Below are 24,976 nucleotides of genomic sequence, written 5' to 3'. Positions count from 1 at the left end.
TGCTTTTGGTATCTAGGCAAGTGCTCTGTCATTCAGCTCTACCCACACACAGGTCTTTGCTTTCTTTAATTTTTAGACACAAAGAAACAATAAATTGTTTAGAAAGGTTCATGTTCATGACCAATAGTAATGTTAGGAAAGCATTTAGCAAGATAGCTTAAATGTAACAATAAGGGTATCAGGGTACAGAATCTCTTAGGTGTTAGGTGAAGTCATTGCACTCAATTGGGTACCAGAAAGCTGGCAGGAAGCAAAACGACAACTTCCTCTTCCTCTTCCCTCTGGGCCTTTAGCTTTCTTCCGTTCTGTAGATGCAGACTGGCATTTCTACTGCAGACCTACTTAGTTCTACAGGGCAGCAAGCTAACAGGCCCCAGTCAGAGTCTTCATTATTTTCTAGCTCAACTGCCCACATTGAGTTGGCTCCATTTGCACGTGCCTCTCAAAATTCTTGGAGAAGTGCCTTTGCTTCCAGCCCGGGCTGGTCATTGGTCAGTGTCAGAGGGAAGCTATATCCTGGCTCCTTCAGCTGTGGGACAGATAAGACACATGCTCTTGAGACTTCCCAGGCAGCCTTCCTGAGCCTTGGAGATGTTTGTTGCAAATTCTAGTCTTCTGTTGTTTCTTCTTGTCTGTGAGTAATAAACCTGCTTCATGTAGTTCTGGAAATGTGCAAGTTCCCATTACCCTCTGCTAAGTTGGTGCCTGGTGCTCAGTGGACGGGTCATAAGTTGCTGCTTCTGTTTCCCGAAACATCCATGTGCCTCTCTTCTTGTAATCATGTTAAAGATACAAACTATAAACTTAAATTGTCTGTGCCTGCTGTGTGTGGGGAGAGGTTTGAAGAAGGCACCTCCTCTGTCCAAAAGGTTTTCAGCCCCTACTCTCAGAGTTCTAATTGTTCACAATGAGAGTAGAACCATAACTACTACCAAAGAATTGTGAATTGTTAACGGTGCATCGAACACTTGTTATGTCAGCTTACTTCCGTAGACCACAGCTTCTTAAACTGCCCACTGATGACACTGTTTTGCTCAAGCAACTTATGAAGTAGTTTTACAATCAAATATTTACTGATAAGAAGTTTATTTTAAAACAATTCTTTGGTGTTGGTGGAGACTGCTTTACATTTCCCAGCTTCCCAGACTTGAAATAACCACACAGAAACTGCAATACTGTTTGGCTAATAACCTAAGTGTATTTCTGGCTAACTCCTATATCTTAAATTAACCTATGTGCATTATTTTATATTTTACCATGAGGCTCGTGGTTTACCAGCAAGGTTCTGGTTGTCTGTCTCTCCTGGTAGCTACTGGGTGTCTCACTGACTCTGCCTACCTTCTCCTCTATCTGCTTAGAATTCCCTCCTTGCCCTGCTCTGCACTGCAATAGGCCCAAAGCAGCTTCTTTATTAACCAATGGTTTTCACAGCATACAGAGGGGAATCCCATATCACTTTGGTATGCATACAATCTTACCATTTGTTAAGATGAAGCATTTACATACTGAGGGGATGGAGATGCTTTTAAATTTTTACATAAAAAGGATTAAATCCTGGCTGAATATTTGGTACTGTCGGACATGGATATTGTTCAACATTTTTTATAATTGATGAGTATTTTGATTTTATAAGCATCAATGCTGAGATCACCACATCTCATAAATATATACACAAAATGGCAGAGGAATATGTTTAGGATGACTTCAGGAACTGTTGGAAGTTCTGTTTTAATTATAAGCCACAATTCATTTTAATTATTATTTACTTGAGTGTGAAACTCAAGTCAGCAACCCAAATAGCAGCTCCAGCTTTCCTGACTTCGGAGACATGTTGGCCTGGTTCTTTTGTATCAAGCCTTGCTCTAGATCAGGGCTTCATAAACACTTCTGTTTATTAGTGTCTTTTCCCCTAGAGTATATTCAAAGATTCACTAATTTGATAATTGCATATTGAGGAATGATGATAAGAGAATAGTAAAAGCCTTTTTGCTCCATAATTAAGCTATTATATTTCTATAAGAACAGAACACTTTCTGTGCACAGTGAAACCCCACAGTTCAGAATGTACAGCCATCTGAAATTTGAGCTGCGGCGTTCCTTGTTTTCATTGGTGACAGCCTGATGCAGTGCAGTGTGATGCTCTGTATGCAGACCAGGCTGCAGGAAAGTGCCCGTTGCAGCACTGCCAGAAACACTGGCACATCATGCCTTTGACTTTGATTTCTGATATTTGGGCATTCAGAATCCTCTTATTGTTACCAAATTTTTCATGACTTCCACATTGCATAACATGACCTGTACCCACCTTCTGCAATATTGCCCTATCCACAGTTTAAGACGCTGTATTTTCTAGACTGTTGCTACACATTTCTGCCCAGAGAGGCCTTAGAGACTTGGGGGAGAATTGGCAGGCATACAAATTATACTGCAGTGTTAGGGGATAAAACAACACTGCACTTTACAGGACAAAATTCCCGAGGAGGTATGTCTATGCAAAATCTCAAGCAGCAGCTAACATATGAAGAGTGGAGAAACCACAAGGAATGGCTGCTTGATTTAGGTCTGCATGCTTTCCTGCCTTCTTCTAGCTCATGGTCCGTATTTGGTGCAGTGTAGATATAAGAGGAGCAGAAATGAAGTTGTCCTGTCATGAAGGGAAATTAAAGAAGGAATTTAGGGCAGGAAATGAAGCAGAGCTATGGAGGAACACTACTTGCTCGCTCCGTATGGTGTGCTTAACCTTACATAATCCGGGATCTTCTGCCTGTGGACACACCACCCACAGTGAGCTGGGCCCCATACGCCAGTCATTAGTCAAGAAAATGTCCTATGGGTTTCCCTATGGACCAAAATGAAAGAGGCATTTTTGCAATTAATGTTCCTTTCTCTATATACTATAGCTTGGAGTTGACAGTTCATCTTAACAATTGACCACTTATTAACTCAACACACTAACACATCGCTATTCAACTTAAACCTTTCCTTTCTTGTTTATCCATAAGAGTACATTTCAGCATTAATATCACAATACAAAACATAAATAACTCGAAAAGTCTTCTAAAACGCTGCAACACTTAAAATTTGGTCTTCTTAAAATATCCAAAGTTTCTTAACTGGCTGCCTGTAAAATTAGGAATAGTTACATACTTTCTTACTCCAATTAGGAAGAACCAGGATATAGTCACATGACTGAAATCAAGTCCAAAAGTGTAAAAACTCAGTGTCAGACTCTGGACTCATAGTCTTCTTGGTTGACAAAGGACGTGAGCAGCTGCTGCTCTCTGGCTCTGCCATACAAAGCACACATAGTGCATCTGATAGGCTCAGGCCAGCTCCACTCCACGGTGTTGGTATCTCCAAAGTCCTGGGGTCTTCATTGCAACTGGGCTGCACTTTAGCCAGTAGTCTCTTCCTGGACTCTCTCTGCCATATGGTACCAAGCCTCATCCTCTCTCCATGGCCTCTTTAGTTCTCGGCTTCTCCTTCAATGGAGTCTGTACCTTCATAATGACCCGTCCTGGCTTTCTCATAGTGTCAGAGCTTCAGCTGCTCTCCAAGACCCCTTCAGGCCTTTGAAACCAGTCCCACCTGGGAGACTTACACAGCCAAGTTTGGCTAATACAAAGTGTTGGCCCCTTCTCAATCAAAGTTTCTGTGTGTCGACCATGGGGAAACACTTCTCAGAAGATTTTTGCCTCATAGGTGCTGGTAGTTTCTTCTCCTTCCCCCCCCCCCCCCTTTATTTTTACAGAGTCTCTCTGTGTAACTGGTTCTAGACTAGACTGGCCTTGAACTCACAGAGATCCGCCTGCCTTTGCCTCCCAAGTGCTGGGATCAAAGGCATGTGACACCACTGCCTGGTGCTTGGCTCTTAATTACAGCTGATCTTTAGCTCTAGTTCACCATATTGTTTGTCCCAGCAAAACAAGTTTATTGGTTGTGGTCTCCTCAGGCAAATCTTCAGCTCCAGCCGACCAGAATCACAGGTTCTTCTTATTCCAAACTATTGAACAGCCCCAAGACTCTCAAACTTCACATCCTAGGCTTCCATCATCTTTACTGTGCTCAGCGTTACATCCCAAGTTCCCACAACAGTCCATTGAGCTCTGATCACTCAGTGCCTGGCTCAGAGTTTTAGTGTTCTCCCACAACCCTCCCCCAAACAACACGGTCAGGTTTGTCACAGTGGTACCCCACTCTGATACAAGTTTCTGTTTTAGTTAGGTTTTTTATTGTTGTGGTAAAACAACATGACTCAAAGCAACTTTGGGAGGAAAGGGTTTATTTTATAACTCTCAGGTCATTCATACTGAGAAGTCAGGGCAGGAATCTTAAGGCAGGTACTAAACCAGAGGCCATGGGAGAATGCTGCTTAGTGACTTATTCTCTGTGACTTGTTGCTTTCTTCCACAGTTCAGGACCACCTGCCTAGGGGAGGCACCACCCACAGTTGACTGGGTCCTCCCATATCAATCCGTTAATAAGAAAATTCCCCTACCAGCTTGTTTATAGGCAGTCTGATGGAGGCACTGTCTCAATTGAGGTTCCTCTTCCCAGATAAATCTAGCTTGCGCCAAGTTGTCAAACCCACTAGGACAGTATTACATTGGAAGAGTGGTAGACTCTAAAGAGAAGTGACAGGAAATTTGGAGAAAAGTCATTAATGTGATATTAGGGAAGCAAAAGAAAAGTCTATTTGAAGAAGTACTTTTAAGTGCATAGTATTAAAACAAAGCTGAGGAGACATGGAAGTGGGGCGGGGGTCTTAGTAATGTACACAGGCCATGGAAGCATAAGTGCTGCTGGTGACTTAGTTCAGGGTCTTTGGTAATCATGATTGCAGTGTGTTGGGGTTAGTGTCAAATTCAGGAAAGCCATGGTGGGATCTCTTTGTAAGAGCTAAATGGAGGTAGGGCTGGGAGGGCTCTTCTGGTAGATAGTGGACACTTGTGTTATCTTCTGTCTTAAGATAGAAGTTTAAGTGTTGGGGTTGGGACGGCTCTTCTGGTCCATACTTGACACTTGTGTTATTGTTTCTCTTAAGATCGAAGTTTAAGTGCTGCAGAAGTGATTTTAGAATGAGAGAAATGGATGAGATCGAGGGTAGGTAATTCATCGAAGAAAGTCTAGGTGGGATTCTTAGATAGGATGGGCAACCAACAGGAGATTCTCTACCAGTAAATGAGCAGTTTCTTTCCCAGCAATTGCAACATATGAAACATCTGCTGTCTGGAGCAAGTTTTAGAAAATACATATGCATTAGAAGGTATTCATAAATTGGGGATGGTTAGATGGACTGTCCAATTCACGCTGAATATTGTTTTCTTCATAACTGAACAGTGTAACTTTCTGTTTTCAAACTTGCAATTTGGGGATTGGCAATAATGGGTAGTAAGCCACAACTCTTTATGGATACACAGAGCATTCACCAGTCCTTGTCACTGTGAGGATGGAGTGGCAGTCCTATTCCAGGCATTGGAAGGGCAAGACACACCTGCCTGGGACATCCTTTATCCTCACACTTCCTTCTCACAATCACTGAGAGGAAGCCTGGGCGTAAGGACAGTTGGACAGTTACCTGCATCCTCTGACTTATGTGTGGTAGGTTTGAACCTAGGTCTGTGTGCCCCAAATTTGGATGTGCTGACACTTCTTTAGTAGGGCATTCCTGGAATAGCATGTGAATGGTTGCTTGTATCCACCCTAGCCCGAGTTTTCCCCATGAGGTGCTTTGTGTGCAGGAGGTGTGGCTGTGGAGCTGGCCTTTTTTACGTTTCTCACGTTGTCATCAGCTGTGACTGCTTACCTCCTGAATCTCCGTTCCCTTGTTCAAATTCTTGCTTTTTAAAAAATTTCTGTTGCATCTACTATGACTGCATTTTCTGAGTGATTTTTGTCATCCTCTTTATTATTATTGTGTTGTTATTTTGTCCCCTCCCTCTATTTGTTCATCCCACGCCCTGGCATTTGTGCAGAAGGTTGGCTGTGTGCAGGTCTTGCTCAGTAATCAGAGCTGCTTTCTCAAGGCTGGGGACTAATGGGTGAGCCCCAGTGGGTTGATTGCCTGGCTTTCTCTTCCTTGTGCCTCCTTTTAATCACTGCCTGCTGCACCTGGCTCTTTGTTGATGGAAAGAGATGCCTTTCCATCCCCATTTCCTGGAATGACTTTAGCTTTAGGGTAATAATTCTGTCACCTCCAAAATGGAAAGTAACTTAGCCTTTTCTGATAAACAAACGACTTCTTGGGAAATCTGAACTCTGTAGGACTCCCTTCAGCTAAGTACTTTCCCAGATCTTTTTAGAAGTAAAGCAGGATATGAATTGTGAGTACATTAATCAGGTAAAATAGCTGTTAGCCTAGTCCTCAAACTTTGAAGATTAAATTAATGATGTTTATTTTGGGGCATCTTGGCTTTACAAACATCAGAGTGATTTCTGGCTCATTAACTCACTTTACTTGTTATGTCACTTAACTATAGAGTCCATAAAAACTAATTATACAGCTTTATTTAACGTAGATAAAGTATCTTTTCAAAATACCAAACCTATCTTAGCACTCCATTCCATAAAATCATACAAATAGTGAATTTTATGTAAATTAATTTATTTGCAGCCCTAGGAATGGATTTTCAAGCCTCCAGCATGCCAGGCGAGGACCTGGTAACTCAGCCTCATCATCATTCCTATAAGGAGTGATTTTAACTTTTAATTCTTCCAAGTACCTGAAATTATTTGCATTATTTATTGTAATGCATTTTAAAGAAACATCTTTTTGTCACTGACAGTATCTTTGAGGTAGTGTTTTTGTGCTTCTCGTACAGTTTGTCCCGCATGCAGAAGTGATTTGCTGATGGTAAAATATTTTACTTGTTTGTGACTCTGGTTCATTGATAATACAATAAGGTCAAAAACCAACAACTTTTTCCTGGATTATTTTAACCAACAGTGAAACCAAGTTTGAATTCTGTGGTTCCTTCCCTGTGTCTTGTATGTTTGTAGTCTGTTGTCTGTGTCTGATCTGTCTGTCCCTGCACCTGTGAGTAGTGCTTATGTCTTTGTACCTGATTCTGATGTGTGTACGTGTGTGTGTGTCTGAAATTTGTTATGCCTGTCCCTAACAAAGGGCTTTTGAACATCACAAAAACAAACAAGCAAAACAAAACAAAACAAAAAAGCACTATGGGAAAGGGATGAGAGATTCTTTACAGAAATTTAATCAAGAGTTTTACCAGGGAAGAAGTTATTTGACCGTCCCACCTGACCCAGAATACAATTTAAAAGTGTAAATAGGTGTTGTCAGCAAATATCCACATGTTGCTTCCAGTGTTTTGGGATACTTCACCTTATACCATGCTCTGTTGATATCCATGGAAGGCCTGCCCCATTCTGAACAGAAAAAGAGGTTGAGTGGATTGGGGGGACAGGTGGGAGGTGAAGGAAGGAAATATGAGGGAGGGAAACTGCAGTCAGGATGTAAAAATAAGTTAAATATATAAAAAAATATAGGCCTGTCTACTCACAGAGCACTGTGGTTCAGTGTTGTAACGTAATATTAAGAAAATAAACATTAAACATTTCAAATCAAAATTCACTGCTTTTTTCTTTTTCCCTTCACCAAACCACTTATTTATGTATTTCTTGTTCTTTTTAAAATTTTTTTTTTTTAAGTTTTTCGAGACAGGGTTTCTCTGTAGCTTTGGAGCCTGTCCTGGCACTAGCTCTTGTAGACCAGGCTGGCCTAGAACTCACAGAGATCCACTTGCCTCTGCCTCCCGAGTGCTGGGATTAAAGGCATGCGCCACCACCGCAGTATTTCTTTATTTGTCTGTCTGTCTGTCTGTCTATCTATCTATTTAGGGATTGGGTCTTACTCTTTAGCTTGGTCTGTCCCGGAATTCATTATCTAATACAGACCACTGTATGGCCATAAATTCCTAGCCTGCTCATACTGTAGGCTCCTTAATGTTGGGATCATAGGCTCAATCGCCAGTACTCTGCAGAGCCATTTGTTCATATGTTATGCTTTTATAAATTTTAAATATTCTGTTTGAAACCTAAACTTTACATAACTATATTACATTCCCATTAGGAGTCTTTATTATATATAACTATAAAATCATAATTTATTTTAACCATCATAATTTATTTTAACCCTTTTGACCATTTTCTGGGGAACACAAGATTTTTTCATATTACTGTGAGTGAATGTTATTTTGGTGGTCTGACCTGGCAGATCCGTGCTTACCAGTGTGGGTAAAAATTAGAATACTCACTGATATTTACCAGGAGAGACTGAAGTCTAATCTGTTGCATGTTAAAGTAGGTGTCCAAGTGGAGATTCAGATTTTAATTATCCGAAAAACATCAGAAATCTCTTACTGTCTGTCTGGTTTGTGTGCTTTCAGGCAGACTGTTAGCTCAGTCTATTTTATTCCCAGGCTCACTGACATATATACACTTTCCAGTGTGTATCTAACATAAATACTTACAGTATAGTTCAGAGAAGATATTAAATGATAGGCTCAGTGATGCTGTGAATACCATTGGTTAATGAAGTTATTAACTAATAATAGGCCTGTGATAGGGTAGAGCAGAGCTGGGGGTGGGGGAAGTAAGCTGAATGCTGGGAGAAAAGAGGGAAATCAAGAGAAGCCATGGAGCAGCTGCAACCAGAGACAGATACATTGAAACCTTGCCTGTAGGCCACGAGCCTTTTAGTAAAATATAAATAATGATTCTAGATGTAAGAGTTAGCTAGCAATACGCTTAAGTAATTGTCCAAGCAGTTATTTAATTAATACCGTTTCTGTGGTTATTTCTGGAGTCTGGCAGCCAGAAAACGAACAAGCAGCCTCCTTACAATAGCTCAGCTGTTGATATAGTAGACACCCAGAAGAACCTTTATTTATTATTTCTTACTTACTTATTTTGAGGCAGGGTCTTGCTGTAGCCTTTGTGGCCTCGAATTGACTGTGTCGGTGAAGCTATCCTCATATAAATCTGCCTGCCTTCTGCCATCTGGATGCTGAGACCAACATGTGCACAACCATACCTGGCCTAAGAACTGTAACTTAAGCAAGTTGGATCCTAACATCTTTTTCACACTCCTTCTTACACAAAAATGTGTGGGACTGGGCAGCCCTGAATTAGAGAATTAGAAGTACTCAGGGGCCCAGTATTCTGGCAGCTAAACTTCATACTGTCCCTAGTTAGGTTTGGAGAGGGAAGCTTGGTTGTGCATCCTGTGGTGGACAAGGAAACATGCGCCTGCTTTGAGGAGAGCAGAGGGTGTATGAGTGTGTGTGTGTGTGCATGTATGCGTGTGTATGCACACGCGTTTGCTCCTATCCACGGAGCCATTTTTCAGCGCTATTTGTACTCTTTTTAGAACCTTTATGATGATAGATAGTACTAATTTAATAGAATGAGCTCAGTAGTATTCTTTTCTCTTCCTGCTTTGTGGGTGTTGCTGTTAGATTTTTCTTAGATGTTTAGATACTGCGAGTCTATCTAGTGCTGTACTTTTAATTACTGCTTCAGTATCATTTCTCATTGTGGATCTATGCTGTTTTTATCTTTTTAAGTTTAGTATGTCATATGTGTCTAGGCTTTATACATTTCTTCTGTATATTCCATTCCATTGCGTTATTTTATTTTTCTTTGTATCTTTAAAGTTCTCCCTAATACTTCTTTCCACCTCATTGAAATCTGTAGTAATGTCCTCCTTTATCTCTAATTTCATATAACTTGCATTTTCTCTTTCCTTTGTTCAGTTTGGCCAGGGATTTGTCAATCTTGGTTTTTTTTCCCTCTCCAAAGAACCACCTCTTTGATCTGTATATTATTCTTTTCTCCATTTTATTAATTCCTGCCCTGATCTTTATTAGTTCTTCCTATGTACTACTTTTAGGTTTTGGTTTTTGTTTTTCTAGGTGTGGCATTAGATTATTTATTTATGGACTTTCTGAGTTTGTAGTATAGATTGTATAGCTGTTAATTCTCCTCTTAGAACTGCCTTAGTTATATCTAAGGGTTAATTTTGTTTCTGAATGACCTGCCATCTTTGTATCTATGGACTACATAAATGTGTTAAGGTCATATTGTATTAGATTATGATAAAGTCACAATATTTAGTTTATTACTTTAAACATCATTTTTTTTCTTTTTTCTTTTCCTGGTGTAAACATTTTGAAATTCTGTCCCTTGGCCTTTGAGGTTCACAATTTTGTCTGTTAGGATTTCTAGTGACTATAGTTGGTATAATTAGGCTCATTTCAGAATTGCTGACTTTTTAGTTTCTGACTTAACTTTTTAGGAATTCTGCTAATCCTTTAATCTTTGAAGTTAGAGCTGACAAAAAGAAGTGATTGAGTGACCAATTGATGCGGTAGGAGGCGGGAAGGATGTCTCTGACACAGACCCTGGGCTCCCTTGCTGGGCCATGAGCCTCACATAGGTCTGCCTTAGTCCTCGCAGAAGTATGTGCCCTCTGGTCTCACAGTAATTGTGGTAGTGGGAAGTCGAGTGCAAACCCATCTCCTGATTCCAAACTCAAGCTGTTTTTTTTTTTGTTGTTGTTGTTTGTTTGTTTTTTAAATAAAAATTTAGGGGTCATTTAAAATAGTTTATTTTCCTTGTTAGTTGATTATTAAAAAAAAGTTGGGCAGTTTGTGTGTGTGTGTGTGTGTGTGTGTGTGTGTATGTGTGTGTGGGAAGTAAAGAACAGACCCACACTCTGCCTCACTGGTTTCTGTGTGATGTGTGATTTTATGCAAAAGATACATATTGCAGGTACATGTTGAATTTCTTTCTCACATATAACCTAAAAATGACTTACGTAGCTCAAGCTGGTTTTGAACTCACAATCTTTTTGCCTCAGCCTACTGATTTTCTGTATTGAAGTCCTAATTTCTCATACTACCATGTTTTTGTTTTCTAGGGAATATCTTGGCAAACAACTCCAGTCGGAGCAGCCTCAGACTGCTGCTGCCCGGAGCTGAGCTGACCTCTTAAACTTTTCTGCACCTCTGATAGACCACTGGAGTGAGAACCTCAGTCCTTAGGTTCAAAAATGAATAGTTTTTAACTTAATGGTGATTTCTTTTTTGTTGTAATGCTTTTCCCAGGGGTAATTCCTGGGGGAATAAAGGTGTTTGCTTGTTAAGTTGTATAAAAGTAGATGCTGTCTATTTCTAGGGAAATATTACTGTTACTTACATTGCTTATAATTTCTGTATTTATTGTTCTATGGAAATAAATATAATTAAAGCATTCTCACTCCAAACATGTTCTTTTGTTTTAATTATTCCTTATATGGACTTTGAATAAAAGTCTTATTACACTATTTCAAATCAAAATTGGGAAAATTATTTCCAAGTAATAATGGAAGTAAATGTTTTGAAATGATCACTGGCCTCTCTTTTGTTGGAATAGGGCTGCTAGTTAGTTCCTGGCCGCTTAGCCCTGAAATAATCACACAGAAACACTGCTTGACCCATTAGCTCTAGCTTCTTATTGGCTAACTCTTACATCTTAATTTAACCCATCTCCATTAATCTGTGTATTGCCACAAGGCTGTGGCTTACCGGCTAAAATTCCAGCGTCCATCTCAGGTGGGGTTATATGCCTTTTCTCCGACTCCTTTTTTCTTGCAGCATTCAGTTCAGTTTTCCCCACCTGCCCTATCCACAGGCCAAGGCAGTTTCCTTATTCAATTAACCAATAAAAGAACTCACCAAGACCAGCTGGCCTGGGTCTGGAAAACCCTGGGATAAAACCGGACTCTCTGAACATAGCGGACAATGTGGACTACTGAGAACTCAAGAACAATGGCAATGGGTTTTTGATCCTACTGCACGCACTGGCTTTGTGGGAGCCTAGGCAGTTTGGATGCTCAACTTACTAGACCTGGATGGAGGTGGGGGTTCCTTGGACTTCCCACAGGACAGGGAACCCTGATTGCTTTTCGGGCTGAGTGGGGGGGACTTAATTGGGGGAGGGGGAGGGAAATGGGAGGCGGTGGCGGGGAAGAGACAGAAATCTTTAATAAATAAATAAATTAATTAAAAAAAATAAAAAAAAATAAAAATAAAAAAAAAAGGTTGCTGGGCAAAATAAAGGTTGCTGTTCTTCCACCTGAAAAAAAAAGCAACAAAAGCAACACATAGACAGAAGGACCTCCCACATCACTCTCCCTCTGCATATATGGCATTACATCACCTAATAAGACGTATGTCCTGAGAAGTATATCTTTAGGCAATTTAGTCATTATGCAACCATCACAGAGTACATGTACATAAACTTGCAGGGTCCAAATCAGTCTTTTGATTTGGCTTCTTGTTGCAATGAAGACAGTAAAAGGTGATGATAAGTAGAAGGAGTACACACTTAATATGGTGACAAAAATAGTAAATAGAGACCATGGTTGGCTGTACCACTGTCAGTGTTATGTATGTACTAATTGTGTTGCAGTCTTACACTGCTGTGAGTCAGTACTTCACTCTTGTTATCAGGGGCATCACAGGTGAGCAAGGCCATTATAACATCACTCTGTGTAGGACATTTTACCTCCAGTGTGATTTGATGGGATTTTGTACATACAATCTTTGTTACACAATGAATGACTATAATTAGAAAAATTTTAAAACCCTGAATGAATTTTTGTTACATTTTATATATTTTATTTCTTTTAGACTATAAGAAAGATTTTTTTTTTAAAACAAGCTAAAATGTAATAAGATAAAACCCATCAGATAGAAAAGGGCTAAGAAGAAAGCACAAGACTCCAAGACCCACTCCTTCGCATACAGGAGTCCCATTAAATCCTCAAACTGAAAGCTTTGAGGACCTGCTGCAGACACAGGCCCTGTGTCTGATCCTCCAGTCTCATGGGTTCATATGATCTGTGCTTAGTGGACTCACAGGGCCTGTTCTTTTAGTGTTCTCCATCCCCTCTGGCTCTTACACTCCTTCTGCCTCCTCTTCTTCGGGGTTCTTTGCGCTCCAGGGGAGAGATTTGATGGAGATACCCCATTTAGTACTGACTGTTCCAAGATGTCTGTCTCTCTGTGTGCGTGCACATACGTGCGTGTGTGTGTGTGTGTGTGTGTGTAATGTCCAGCTGTGGGTCTCTGGGTTTGTTTCCATCTGCAGGAGGAAGCTTCCGTGATGATGACTGAATAAGGCATTGATTGGTCTTACTATAGCAGAGTAGTATATCATTAGGAATACTTTATTATTACTTTATGATTTACTTTTTTGAGACCAGTAGTGTTTGGTTTTATCCTAGGTCCCTGGGCTATCTAGTCACTGGTTCTTGGTCACCCCAGCCGTGTCAGTTATAGATTCCATCTCATGGACTGTGTGTCAAGTCAGATGTTGACTGGTCACCCACAAGCTTCCCACCACCGTTACCCTGGCTTATTTTGCAGGCAGGATAGCATTGCAGATCAAAGGGTTTGTGGCTGGGTTGTTTCTTTCGGGAGCTTACTAAGTATCTTCTCATACCAAAGATGTTAGAACATAGGGGTGAAGGTTCTGTGTAGGCGTCAGCTTGACATCCCCATGTTCAATGACTTGTATGGATATTCTGTTCAGCAGTGGGGCCTTGTCAGTTTCTGGAGAGCAGCCTATTTTGTTTGGGGATTTCCATGGCACCCCTTTGGCCAACAACTCAATTGAATAACCCAGTACTGGTACTGGAAGCTTTCTTTGGAAACAAGAGATAGCCAGTTGGGACTCTCTCTCCCCCATTATTTAAAGACTTCATTAGGAACTTTCTGAACATGGCAGACAATGAAGGCTGATGAGAAGCCAAGGACAATGGCACTAGGTTTCGATCCTAATACATGAACTGACTTTGTGGGAGCCTAGCCTGTTTGGATGCTCACCCTCCTGGACCTGGATAGAAGTGGGAGGACCTTGGACTTCCCGCAGGGCAGGGAATCTGGACTGCTCTTCATTCTCGAGAGGGAGGGGGAATGGAGTGGGGGGAGGGGGAGAGGGGGAGGAGAGTGGGAGGAGGGGGCAATGTGTGGGAGGAGGGGGAGGGAAATGGGAAATGGGGAGGAGGCGGAAATTTTTTTTCAACAACTAAAAAAAAAAAAATAAAAGAAAAAAAAAGGATTGCCTTCATATATTTTAGGAAGTTTTCACTTCACTAGGTTTCCATATCAACCCTCAAATTCTCAATTACAACTGTTTCTCCCTGCATTCCCTTCCCCTTTTCACAGGATCCTCCCATTTTTCCAGTTTCCCTTACCCCAACCCACTCAGAAACTCTTCTTCCCCTTCCCAGGGAGGTCTCTAATCTCTGCCCCCCAGTCCCTTCCTCTGTACCTAACCTCCCTGGGTCTACAGGTTATAGCTTGGTTATCATTTGCTTAGTGAGTAATATCCACATACAAGTGAGTATATACCATATCTCTGGGTGTGGATTACTTCACTCAGGATTTTTTTCTAGTTCCACCTTTTTGCCTGCAAATTTCATGATTTTTTTTTTTTTGGTGACAACTGAATAATACTTTATTGTATAAATAAATGTACCACGTTTTCTTTTTTTCCCTCAACTTGGTATTTTTACTGATTATTTGTGAGTTTCACATAAGATACCCCAATTACATTCCTTTCCCAGTCTTTTTAGGTATATCCGTCCACCCTTGCGACCCCCCCCCCAAAAAAAAATACCAAGTCCAATTTGCATTGCCCATGTACTCACTGGTCAAACTCCCAGGTACCACATTTTCTTTATCCATCCTTCTGTTGTGGGACACGTAGGTTGTTTTCAATTTCTGGCTATTACGAATAAAAGAGCAGTGAACATAATTGGGCAAGTGTCCTTGTTGGAAGGGGAAGCATCCTTTGGGTATATGCCCAAGACTGCTATAGCTGATCTTGAGGTAGATTGATTACCATCTTTCTGAGGAATCACCACACTGATTCCCATAGTGGATATATAAGTTTGCACTCCCACCAGCAATGGATGAGTGTTCCCCTTATTCTGCATTCTCACCACCATGAGCTGTCTCTTGTGTTATTAATTTTAGCTATTCCGACAGGTGTACGACGAAACCTCAAAAGTAGTTTGATTTGCATTTCCCTAATGGCTAAGAATGTTGAACATTTCTTTGTTTCTCAGCCATTTGAGTTCCTTCTCTGGAGAATTCTCTATTTAGACCTGAACCTCATTTTTTAATTTGATTATTTTGTTTTTTGAATTCTTTATATATTTATATTTTGGATCTTAGTCCTCCATCTGATGTGGAGTGGGGAAAAAAAAACATTTCCTATTTTGTAGGCTGCTGCTTTGTCCAAATAATAGTGTCTTTTGCCTTACAGAAGCTTTTCAGTTTCATGAGGTTTCATTTCTATTCTAAAAGTCTTGTGTCTGTGTGTATGTGTGCGTGTATTTAGGTATGTCCAATGAGTTCAAGGCTATTTACTTTTCTACCAAGTTCAGTGTATCTGGTTTTTAGTTGAGGTTTTTGATCCATTTGGAATTGAGTTTTGTTCAGGGTGATAGATATGGATCTATTTACTTTCTTGTACGTACCATCATTCAGTTAGACCAGCACCATTTGTTGAAGATATTGTCTTTTTTTCCATTGTGTATTTTTGGATTCTTTTTTTTTTTTTTTTTTTTTGGTTTTTTTCGAGACAGGGTTTCTCTGTGGTTTTGGAGTCTGTCCTGGAACTACTAGCTCTTGAAGACCAGGCTGGCCTCGAACTCACAGAGATCCGCCTGCCTCTGCCTCCCAAGTGCTGGGATTAAAGGCGTGCGCCACCACTGCCCGGCTATTTTTGGATTCTTTATCAAAAATCAAGTGTTCATAGATTTAAGTCTGGGTATTCCATTCAATTCCCTTGATCAACATGTCTTGTTTTTATGACAATACCATACAGTTTTTTTATTATTAATATAGCTCTGTAGTACAGCTTGAAATCAGGGCTGGTGATACCTCTGAATTTTTTTTTTAAATTGTAGAGGATTGTTTTAACCAATCTGTTTTTGTTGTTTTTTCACATGTTCTTCCAAGGTATGTAAAGAATTGTGTTGGAAATTTGATGGGGATTGCATTGGATCTGTGTATTTCTTTTGGTAAGATGGACATTTGTTAATTCTACTGATTTATGAGCATGGGAGATTTTTTTCATCTTCTGATATCTTCAATTTCTTTCTTCAGGGACTTAAAAGTTTTTATCACACAGGTCTTTCACTTGCTTGGTTAGAATTACTCTTATTATATTGTCTATTATTTAGGGATACTGCGAAATGTGTTGTTTCCCTGATTTCTTCCTCAGTCTATTTGTCGTATGTAGGGGGACTACTGATTTTTTGCGAGTTAATTTTGTATGCAGCCACTTTGCTGAAGGTGTTTGTTAGCTGTAGGAGTTCTATTGGGGACCAGAATTTTTAGAATAATTTTGTATCCTATATTTCATCTGCAAATAAAGATACTTTGACTTCTTTTTAATAAGTATCCCCTTGGTTTCCCTCACTTATTGTTGTAGCTAAGATTTCAAGTATTATGTTGAATAGACACAAAAAAAGTAGACAACCTTGTCTTGTTCCTGATTTTAGAACTGCTTTGTGTTTATTTCCACTTAAGTTGATGTTGGCAATGGGGGTTGCTATAAACTGCCTTTATTATATTTAGGTATGTCCTTGACTTTTATCATGAAGGGTTGTTGAACTTATCAGCAGCCTTTTCTGTATGTAATGAGATGATCTATTCTAATGATCATGCGGGTTTTGTCTTTCAGTTTGTTTATATGGTAGGTTACATTTATTGATTTTCATACATTGAACCATCCCAGCATCTCTCGGATGAGGCTACTTGATCTTGGTGAATGATCTTTTTGATGTTCTTGGATTCTGTTTGCAAGTATTTATTGAGTATCTCTGCATCTCTATCATATGGGAAATTGGTATGTAATTCTTTTTTTTTTCAGGCCTTTATTGATTTAGGTATCAAGATAACTGGGAACTCATAAATCAAATTGGGCAATGTTCTCTCTCTCTCTCTCTCTCTCTCTCCCTCCCTCTCTCTCTCTCTCTCTCTGTGCATATATGTATGTATAATGAAATATTTTGAGAAGTATTAGCATTAAATAACTCTTTGAAAATATGGTAGAAATTTTGTGCTAAAACCATCTGTACCTGGACTTATTTTGATTGAGAGATTTTTTTTTCTTTTTCTTTTTTCTTTTTTTTTTTTTTTTTTTTGGATTTTCGAGACAGGGTTTCTCCGTAGCTTTTTGGTTCCTGTCCTGGAACTAGCTCTTGTAGACCAGGCTGGCCCCGAACTCACAGAGATCCGCCTGCCTCTGCCTCCTGAGTGCTGGGATTAAAGGCATGCACCACCACCGCCCGGCTGGTTGGGAGACTTTTAATGACTACTGCTTTCTGTGCAGGGGGGCTTGAGTCTGTATCTTTTGAGCTAAGCGCAATGCCTGGCCTGTAATGGCCACAGTTTGGGGAGGAAGATGGGGAAGAGATGGTTCTGAGCTTGCTGGACAGCCAGTCTAGCTGAACAGTTGAACCTCAAGTTCAGTAAGAGAGATCTTGCTAAACAGAAGCTGGAGACCATTGCAGTAAAATGGTACAAAAAATAGGATGGATTGTGATAGAGGTCTAAGATACTTAATGTCAGCTTCTGGCCTTGGCACACCTACACCATATACATACAAGAATTTAGGCATTTTATTGTTTCTTTTTGAAGGCATAATAGGTTCTCTAAAGTCTGGCAGGAAGCCCAAGTGAAGCCAGTTTCTAAAATGTCATTCATCATTTATAATGAAATTTTCCTGAGCAGGGATCATTTTCCAGGAAGAAAACTTCAGAATTTAAGAGTTTGAGAGACATTCACATAGAAGGGAAAGTGAAATCATGTCTTGCTTCCTTGGCCCTGCTGGAGCTTCTTAACCTTCCTATTGTAAAAGATGCACGAAGTGGCCTTTCCACCCCACATTGTACCTGGTTAGTTGTGAATGTCAGATCTCAGAAGGTCCCCACTTAAAACTGTCTCCTCTCCTTCCTATTTATCTATTACTGAGTTATTGGTGTGAACTGTCATATAATTAAAATCTCAATAATTTTGTAACCTCCAGCTGTCAAATCTTGGAAAGCACAGTTCCAATTATTAATGCATTTGATCTGTGAGAAAATAACTTAAAATGCTCTCTGTTCTCACCATTTGCCTTTGATAATAGAGAATATTTAAATCTAAAATTTAAAATCACTGTTAATAGGTGGCAAAGTTGCTTGAACTTTTTAGTTTGAAATTTCACTCAGCTTACTGCATAAGGTGTTCTGATCTGATTAAGAGGTCTTTAGCTTCCCAAGTCAGCTGCCAGTGGCAACGTTAGTTGGCAAGATGAAAGAACGCTGAAGACTTTTGTGTTCTTCAGCCTTCTGTGAAAACATCAAGAAACCCCGGTCACAAAGATACGAATCTCTCAAGGGAGTCGACCCCAAGTTCCTGAAGGACATGTGCTTTGCCAAGAAGCACAACAAGAAAGGCTTGAAGAAGATGCAGGCAAATAATTCTAAGGCCATGAGCGCACGTGCCGAGGCCATCAAGGCCCTGGTGAAGCCCCAGGTGCCAAAGGGCCCCAACTGCAAACTCACCGGTCTCGCTTTCATCGCTCACCCCAAGCTTGGGAAGTGGATTAGAAGCTACAGGGCCAGGGGTCGTAGGCTCCAAAAAACAAAGGCCAAGGTTCAAACCAAGGCAGAGGCCTCAGCTGCAGCTCAGGCTCCCAAAGGTGCCCAGGCCACTGTGAAGGCCCCATAAAAAAGGTCTCTGTCTGCCAATGTGAAGACAGATGGACTGTTGTGAACACCTACACAGTATTTGCAGATGTTCAGGACCTTATGCTGTTTTTACAAATAAACTTGAGGCAAGTTCTGTTAAAAAAAAGTTTACTGTTTGATGGTGTATCTGTGTCTGGGTGTACACATGTGTGTATTCACCCACCCCTGCTCCTGCAAGTGTAATGATGGCAGCCGCGGAGCAGGCAGTCTGAGCAGATCACCCCAGAGCAAACGCATCCCAGACTGAGAGCCCTCCTGCTCCCTGAAACTAATGTGGGCTCGTATCTTCAGTAATCTCTGTGTAAACAACGGTTTGGATGAAATATGAATCGACCCTTGAGAAGGATTTTGGAGGATTTGAACACTAAAAATTATGAAAAAAAAGAAGTGCAGAAAATAGTTCTATTTAAATAGATTTCAAAAAGGAAAATCCGACTTTGTCTTTGATATAGTCAGGGCAAGGTGCTTTAGTTGCTTAGTAACATTGCCATGGATCTGTTTTTGGAGGTATTTTTACAGACACTGGTGGTGGTTCCGTTTATCAGTCTCTGTATAATGCAGAAAATGTTTCAAGAGTGTGAGTGTGCTTAGGTGAAAGGCTTAACTGAGACAAAGGCTGCTTTAGTTAAGAGGTAATTAATGTTTTTCCTTAATTCCTGTTTTGAAATGACTTCAAGTTTATAAAAACTTGAAAAAATAAAAATAGTAGGAAAATGTACCTATAAATTTGTTTTAATTTTTTTTTGAGATTTCATCTTATTGTGTAGCACAGAGTCCACACAAGCTTGGAACTTGCTCTAAAGCCCAGACTGGCCTTGAACTGATGATCTTTGGGATAATAGGCATGAGCCATGTGGTCATTTGAAAGGTATGGCCCCCTCAGATTCTTGTGCTTGAATGCTTGCCCTACAGGGAGTGGTACTATTAGGAGGTGTGGCTTTGTTGGAGTAAGTGTAGCCTTGTCAGAGGAAGTGTGTCACTATGAGGGCAGGCTCTTACATGCTTAAGATATGTGTGGGACATAGCTTACTTCCTGTTGCCTGTGAATTAGTCCCTTCTTCAGCACCATGTCTGCCTGCATAAAATCATGTTCCCTGCCACAATGATAATGGACTAACCTTCTGGAACTGTAAGTTAGTCTCAATTAAATGTTTTCCTTTATAGATTGCTGTAGTTATGGTGTCTCTTCATAGCAATAGAAACCCTAACTAAAACAAGGAACACACCCTACTTCCTCCCACCCTACATTTCTCCTGAGACATATGATGGTGAATTATATATATCATGATTTTTAGATTTATTTTTACTTTTGAGATTGTAAGATAATTATAATACTTCCCCTTCCCATTCTTCCCTTCAAACCTTCCCATATATCCCTCTTCACTCATCTTCAAACTTAATAATCTCTTTTTGCCCTATTATTTTATGCATATACATATATATATATATTTAGGAATAAAAGTTTTTCAGCCTGGATAATGTTATTTGTATGTATATTTTCAGGGCTGACCAGTTGGCACGGGACAGCCAATTAGTGTGGTTCTTTCCAAAGGAAGACAGCTTCTCCCAGCTTTACGCAGTTGCCTGTAATTCTTTGTGTAGGGTTGATGTCTTGTTAGCTTTTCCCTGTCCAGTTTGGCATGGCTGTTGGTGTCAGGCTAAACTGAAGAGTTCTGAATTAATTCCACTGGCATAGGAAAATCTCAAAACAGCCTAGTATTGACACTTTCATATGGTTATTAGTGGTTACCCTTATGCAGATCTGTTGGGGAATACCATGTTAAGATGTGTTGCATTTGTTAACTCTGTGAAGCTGTGATACTTTGCCTGTCTATAACACCCGATCTGAAGATCTGAATGGCCAATAGTGAGGCAGGAGAAAGGTTAGGTGGGGCTGGCATGTGGAGAGAATAAATAAGAGGAGAAATCTGGGAGGAGAAGTAGTTAGAGAAGGAGGAGGACATCAGGGGCCAGTCATCCAGCTATACAGCAATTCGTGGAGTAAGAGTTAGATTTACCGAAGTAAGAGAATGGGCAAAGCCCAGAAGCCAAAGGTGAACAGAATAATATGAGTTAAGGAAAGATGATGAGAAACAAGCTAAGCCAAGGCCAGACCTTTCTAATTAAGAATAAGACTCCATGTGATTCATTTGGGAGCTGGGTGGCGGTCTCCCCAAAAGAGGCAAAAAGAGTAAGAAACATCATACTACTATTACACAGATCTATAATAAAAAGTAGCAAACTGAGCAAGGAAAAATGCAAAATGTACAACTTGAAGTGGAATGGAACTAAGTCCTGTGTTCAAGGAGATAAACAGATTAAGAAACGGAATAAAGGGAAGGCTGACCTTATTATGGTAAGACCCCACTCAACTAAGCTTTCAAGCTATAAAACAGAATTAAAGAAAAGTTTAGAGCTGGGTATGGTGGTACACGCCTCTAACTCCATCACTCAGAAGGCAGAGGGTGATAGATCTCTGAGTTGGAGGTCAGCTTAGTCTATAGACCCAGTTTCAGGACAGCCAAGCTTAAGTCAGTGAAGGAAACAATTGAAAACAGAAAACTGATGAAGATGTGATTAAACAAGGGACCAAGTCCCAGCCCCAGGGAGCAGCAGAACTTGGCAGTTTTGATCACATGATTCTGACTTTGAAGTCAAGGGTTGAAGAAAGGGGTTATGAGATCTTCCTCTACAACTAAGGAAAGCTACTGTGTGTCAGTGGTGTGACTGAATGGAGGTCCAGAGACGCCATTGTGGGAAACTGTGAGGTGATGCTTGGATTGCCCTGGAGACCCCAAGATGTTAGAGATACCAGCACCATAAGATTCCTGCTGAGATGAACTGTTAACAGGGAGTGGAACCAGCTCAATAGAAAGAAGTGTGTCGCAGTCAACAAAGCTGAAAGGGGTTGAAGATCTGTAGAGTGCTTTGACAAAAGGCGCGGAGATGCAGAGTTTGGAGTTTGCCCAACTGGTTTTGGTTTTGCTTTGGTCCAATATTTCCTCATTACCTTCCCTTTCCTCCATTTTGGAACAATAATGCATATCCATGTTGGAAGCATGTGGTCTGTTTTTTAAAATTTTGATTTATAGGGGATTATAGTTAAGGGATTTCATGAATCTCAGAAGAGACTGAATTTTAGACTTTTAAACTTTGTTGACACTGTTACAGACTTCTTTAAATACTTTCCATTTGTTTGTTTGTTTATTTATTGTTTATTTGAGTCCCCACCTCTCTCTCCCTGTCTCTCCGTGTTTGTGTGTGTGCGCACGCGCATGCTCGCGTGCATGTGTGCTCATTATGGAGGTCAGAGGACAATTTGAGAGACGTTCTTTCTACTCTGTGGATTCTGAGAGTTGAACCTATGTGATAAGCTTAGCAGCAAGCACCCTTACCTCCTAAGTCACCTCACCAGCCTCTAGATCCCCATGGGATTTAGACTCTTTATTTATGAGTGTGTTGTTTGATTTCCACACATCTGTGGAATTTTCAGTTTTCTTCTGTTAATTTTTGCTTTATTGAATTGTGGCCAGAGAAAATGCTTGCATGATTTTGGTCTTTTGAAATGGCTTCTCCTTGGACACACTCCCTGTGTGCTTTAGAGGAATGTTTATTCTGTTTGTGGGAGGTGGAATGCTGCACAGAGACCTGATAAGCCTGGCTGGCTTGCACCATTGTCTTCTCTTTCCTAAGTGGCTCTCTGTGTAGGTGCTCTGTCTAGTTATTGAAAGTGAAGCACTTAAGTTGGAAATTATTATGTTAGAATGGTTTATTCTTATGGTGGTTTGAATAACAATGGCCCTCACAGGCTCATAAGGAGTGGCAATATTAAGAGGTATGTCCTTGTTTGTGTCGGTTTAGGCCTTGTGTGTTACTAGGAGTGGGTTTTGAGGTCTCAAATGCAGCATTTGAAACCTTGAGCATTTGAAACCAGTGTCAGAGGATCCAGATGCAGAACTCTTGGCTCTTCTCCAGCATCATGTTTGCCTATGTGCCACCATGCCCCTCACCATGATGAGAATGGACTAGACTTCTGAAGTATAAACCAGTCCCACTTAAATGCTTCCTTTTATAACAACTGCCATGGTCATGGTGTCTTCACAGCAAGGAAAACTTTTACTAAGACAGTTTCCTTTGGTCCTGTTAATGTTTACTCCAAGTACTTGGAACTCTGGTGTCTGATGTGTGTGCAATTATCCATGCATTTTGTCTGTCTTTGTATCTGGCAACCACTTGTGACTTTTAGTCTCTTTTCTGACATTAGCATGGCCATCCAGACTCTATCCTTTTTATACTGTTTGCTTGGGGAAATGTTGTTCTATCCTTTGTCTTTTCAACTTATGGAGAGAATGTGATCTCATAGAATTGGATTTTTTTTAAACCTATATCTATTTAAACGGAATACCTATTCATTTAAACGGAAGAGCTCAAATGGACATTAAGAATTACTGGGAAGCCCCTTCCGCTGTTTATTCTTGGTCTTCTACCTTTGCATCCTTTTTGTTCCTCAGTTTCTCCCTATGACTTCTATTTGCACTTGATTTCTTTCTAGTATGCTATTTTCATTTCTTCCTCATTATCTTTTATGTATATTTCGGGGGTTCTTTTTTTGAGTACTTATCCTAGGAATAGCAGCTAATAACTGAAATTTGTAGCCCTCTAGTTTGAATGAAAATGAACTCTTTTTCAATAATATAATGTTTTTGCCTCTTTATAGCCCTATAAATCCCTTCTTTATGTTTTTGTTGTCACAATTATACCATTTATGTTGTATGTTGATGCTATGTAGACATTACATGCATATGTGTTTTCAGTTCTAGGAATAGAACATAAGGCCTTGTGCATTATAGGCAAGCACTGAATGAGCTAATATATATTTACAGGTATTGTTCATATATCTGTGTTTTAAATAATATAAGAAATACAAGGAGAAGTTCAAATCAAAAAAATGTTACCAAACTGTCCCTTCTTTGTTTAGCTTCCTTCCCTTCCTCCTCTTCCTCTTCCTCCTCCTTCTTCTTTTTGACAGAGTGTCACTATATATACCTGAGTGGCCTGGAGCTTCCTATGTCGATTAGGCTAGTCTTTCACTCACAATGCTTGACTTGCCTCTGCCCCCCTCATCCTGGGATTAATACTGCCATGTCTGGCTAGTGTTGGTTTTGTCTTTGCCTATGTAGAAATGCCTTTACTGCTGTTCTTCATTTTTTTTATACAGATTTAGGTAACTGTATATTGTTATGTCATTTCATTTTGAAGGGGCTATCTTAGTTTCTTTTTGGTGCTATGATAAACCATCAAGAACAAAAGTGACTTATTGAATAATGGGTTTATTTTGGCCTATGCTTCCAGAAGGGGGTCTGTCACGGTGAGGGAGGCATGGCAGTGAACAGCTGAAGCAGAAAGCTGAGAGATCAGCTGCGAACATGAAGCAGAAAGGAAAGTGGGAGTAGGTAAAGACCGCAGATGCTCAAGGTTTGCCCTGATGATGCACTTCCTCTTAAAGTTCCCATAACCTCCCCAGACAGCACCAGCCTGGGACCAGGTGTTCAAATGCATGAACCTGTCAGGGACATTTTCATTCCAACCATGACAGGAACACTTTGGTGCTGTTTGTAGGCTAATGAACTCCCTCAAATTTTGTTTGTTGGAAATTTAAATTCATCGTTCATTCTTTTGCCTAACATATTATATGGGAGTCTTTGTTCTTCACCGGCTTGCCCTCTCCTTGTGAGCACACTCATTCCTTTGCTGCCAAAGGAACCTACCTCATCAGGATTCCAGCATATACAGAAGGCCAGCTGAGACATCCAACTGCTAGATTCTTGGACTTTACATTCATAGCTAGCTATTATTGGATTAGCTGGACTGCAACATGGAAGTCGTCCCAATATATCCCTGTGTGTGTGTGTGTGTGTGTGTGTGTGTGTGTGAGAGAGAGAGAGAGAGAGAGAGAGAGAGAGAGAGCCATTCCATAAGTTCTGTGACTCTAGAGAACCCTGACTAATACAGGGCCTTTTGCCTGCCAGGTTACCTCCCTAGGGCAGTGGATTCCTAAGCAGTAGAAGTTCAACCCACTACCTTAAAACCAATCCTCACACTGTACACAGCTAACATAAGGAATACAGTGATGTTCAATAGGGCAAAACCCAGACAACAACA

General features: G+C 40.4%; 2 protein-coding genes across 4 annotated transcripts in view; both read left to right on the top strand.

The window, feature by feature from the left end:
• Positions 1-11,300, top strand: part of Atp6v1h (ATPase H+ transporting V1 subunit H) — a 70,893-nt gene extending 59,593 nt beyond the window's left edge. For all 3 annotated transcript variants that reach the window (XM_041657757.1, XM_041657755.1, XM_041657756.1), the window contains one exon: positions 10,940-11,300. In XM_041657757.1, coding sequence (XP_041513691.1) covers positions 10,940-11,000 — 61 coding nt within the window. In that variant the 3' untranslated portion in view covers positions 11,001-11,300. The remainder of the gene's footprint in view (positions 1-10,939) is intronic.
• Positions 11,301-12,420: 1,120 nt separating this feature from the next.
• Positions 12,421-18,807, top strand: LOC121451676 (60S ribosomal protein L29-like). Its single transcript, XM_041657374.1, has 2 exons — positions 12,421-12,523; positions 18,409-18,807. The coding sequence occupies exons 1-2, from the start codon at positions 12,421-12,423 to the stop codon at positions 18,792-18,794; spliced, it is 489 nt and encodes a 162-aa protein (XP_041513308.1). The 3' UTR covers positions 18,795-18,807.
• The last annotated feature ends 6,169 nt before the right edge of the window (positions 18,808-24,976 follow it).

Source organism: Microtus oregoni, unplaced genomic scaffold (genome assembly GCF_018167655.1).
Source record: "Microtus oregoni isolate MIOR12 unplaced genomic scaffold, Mior012 000008F_ref0000371, whole genome shotgun sequence".
Classification (NCBI taxonomy): Eukaryota; Metazoa; Chordata; class Mammalia; order Rodentia; family Cricetidae; genus Microtus; species Microtus oregoni.
This window is presented reverse-complemented; position numbering and strand designations above follow the sequence as displayed.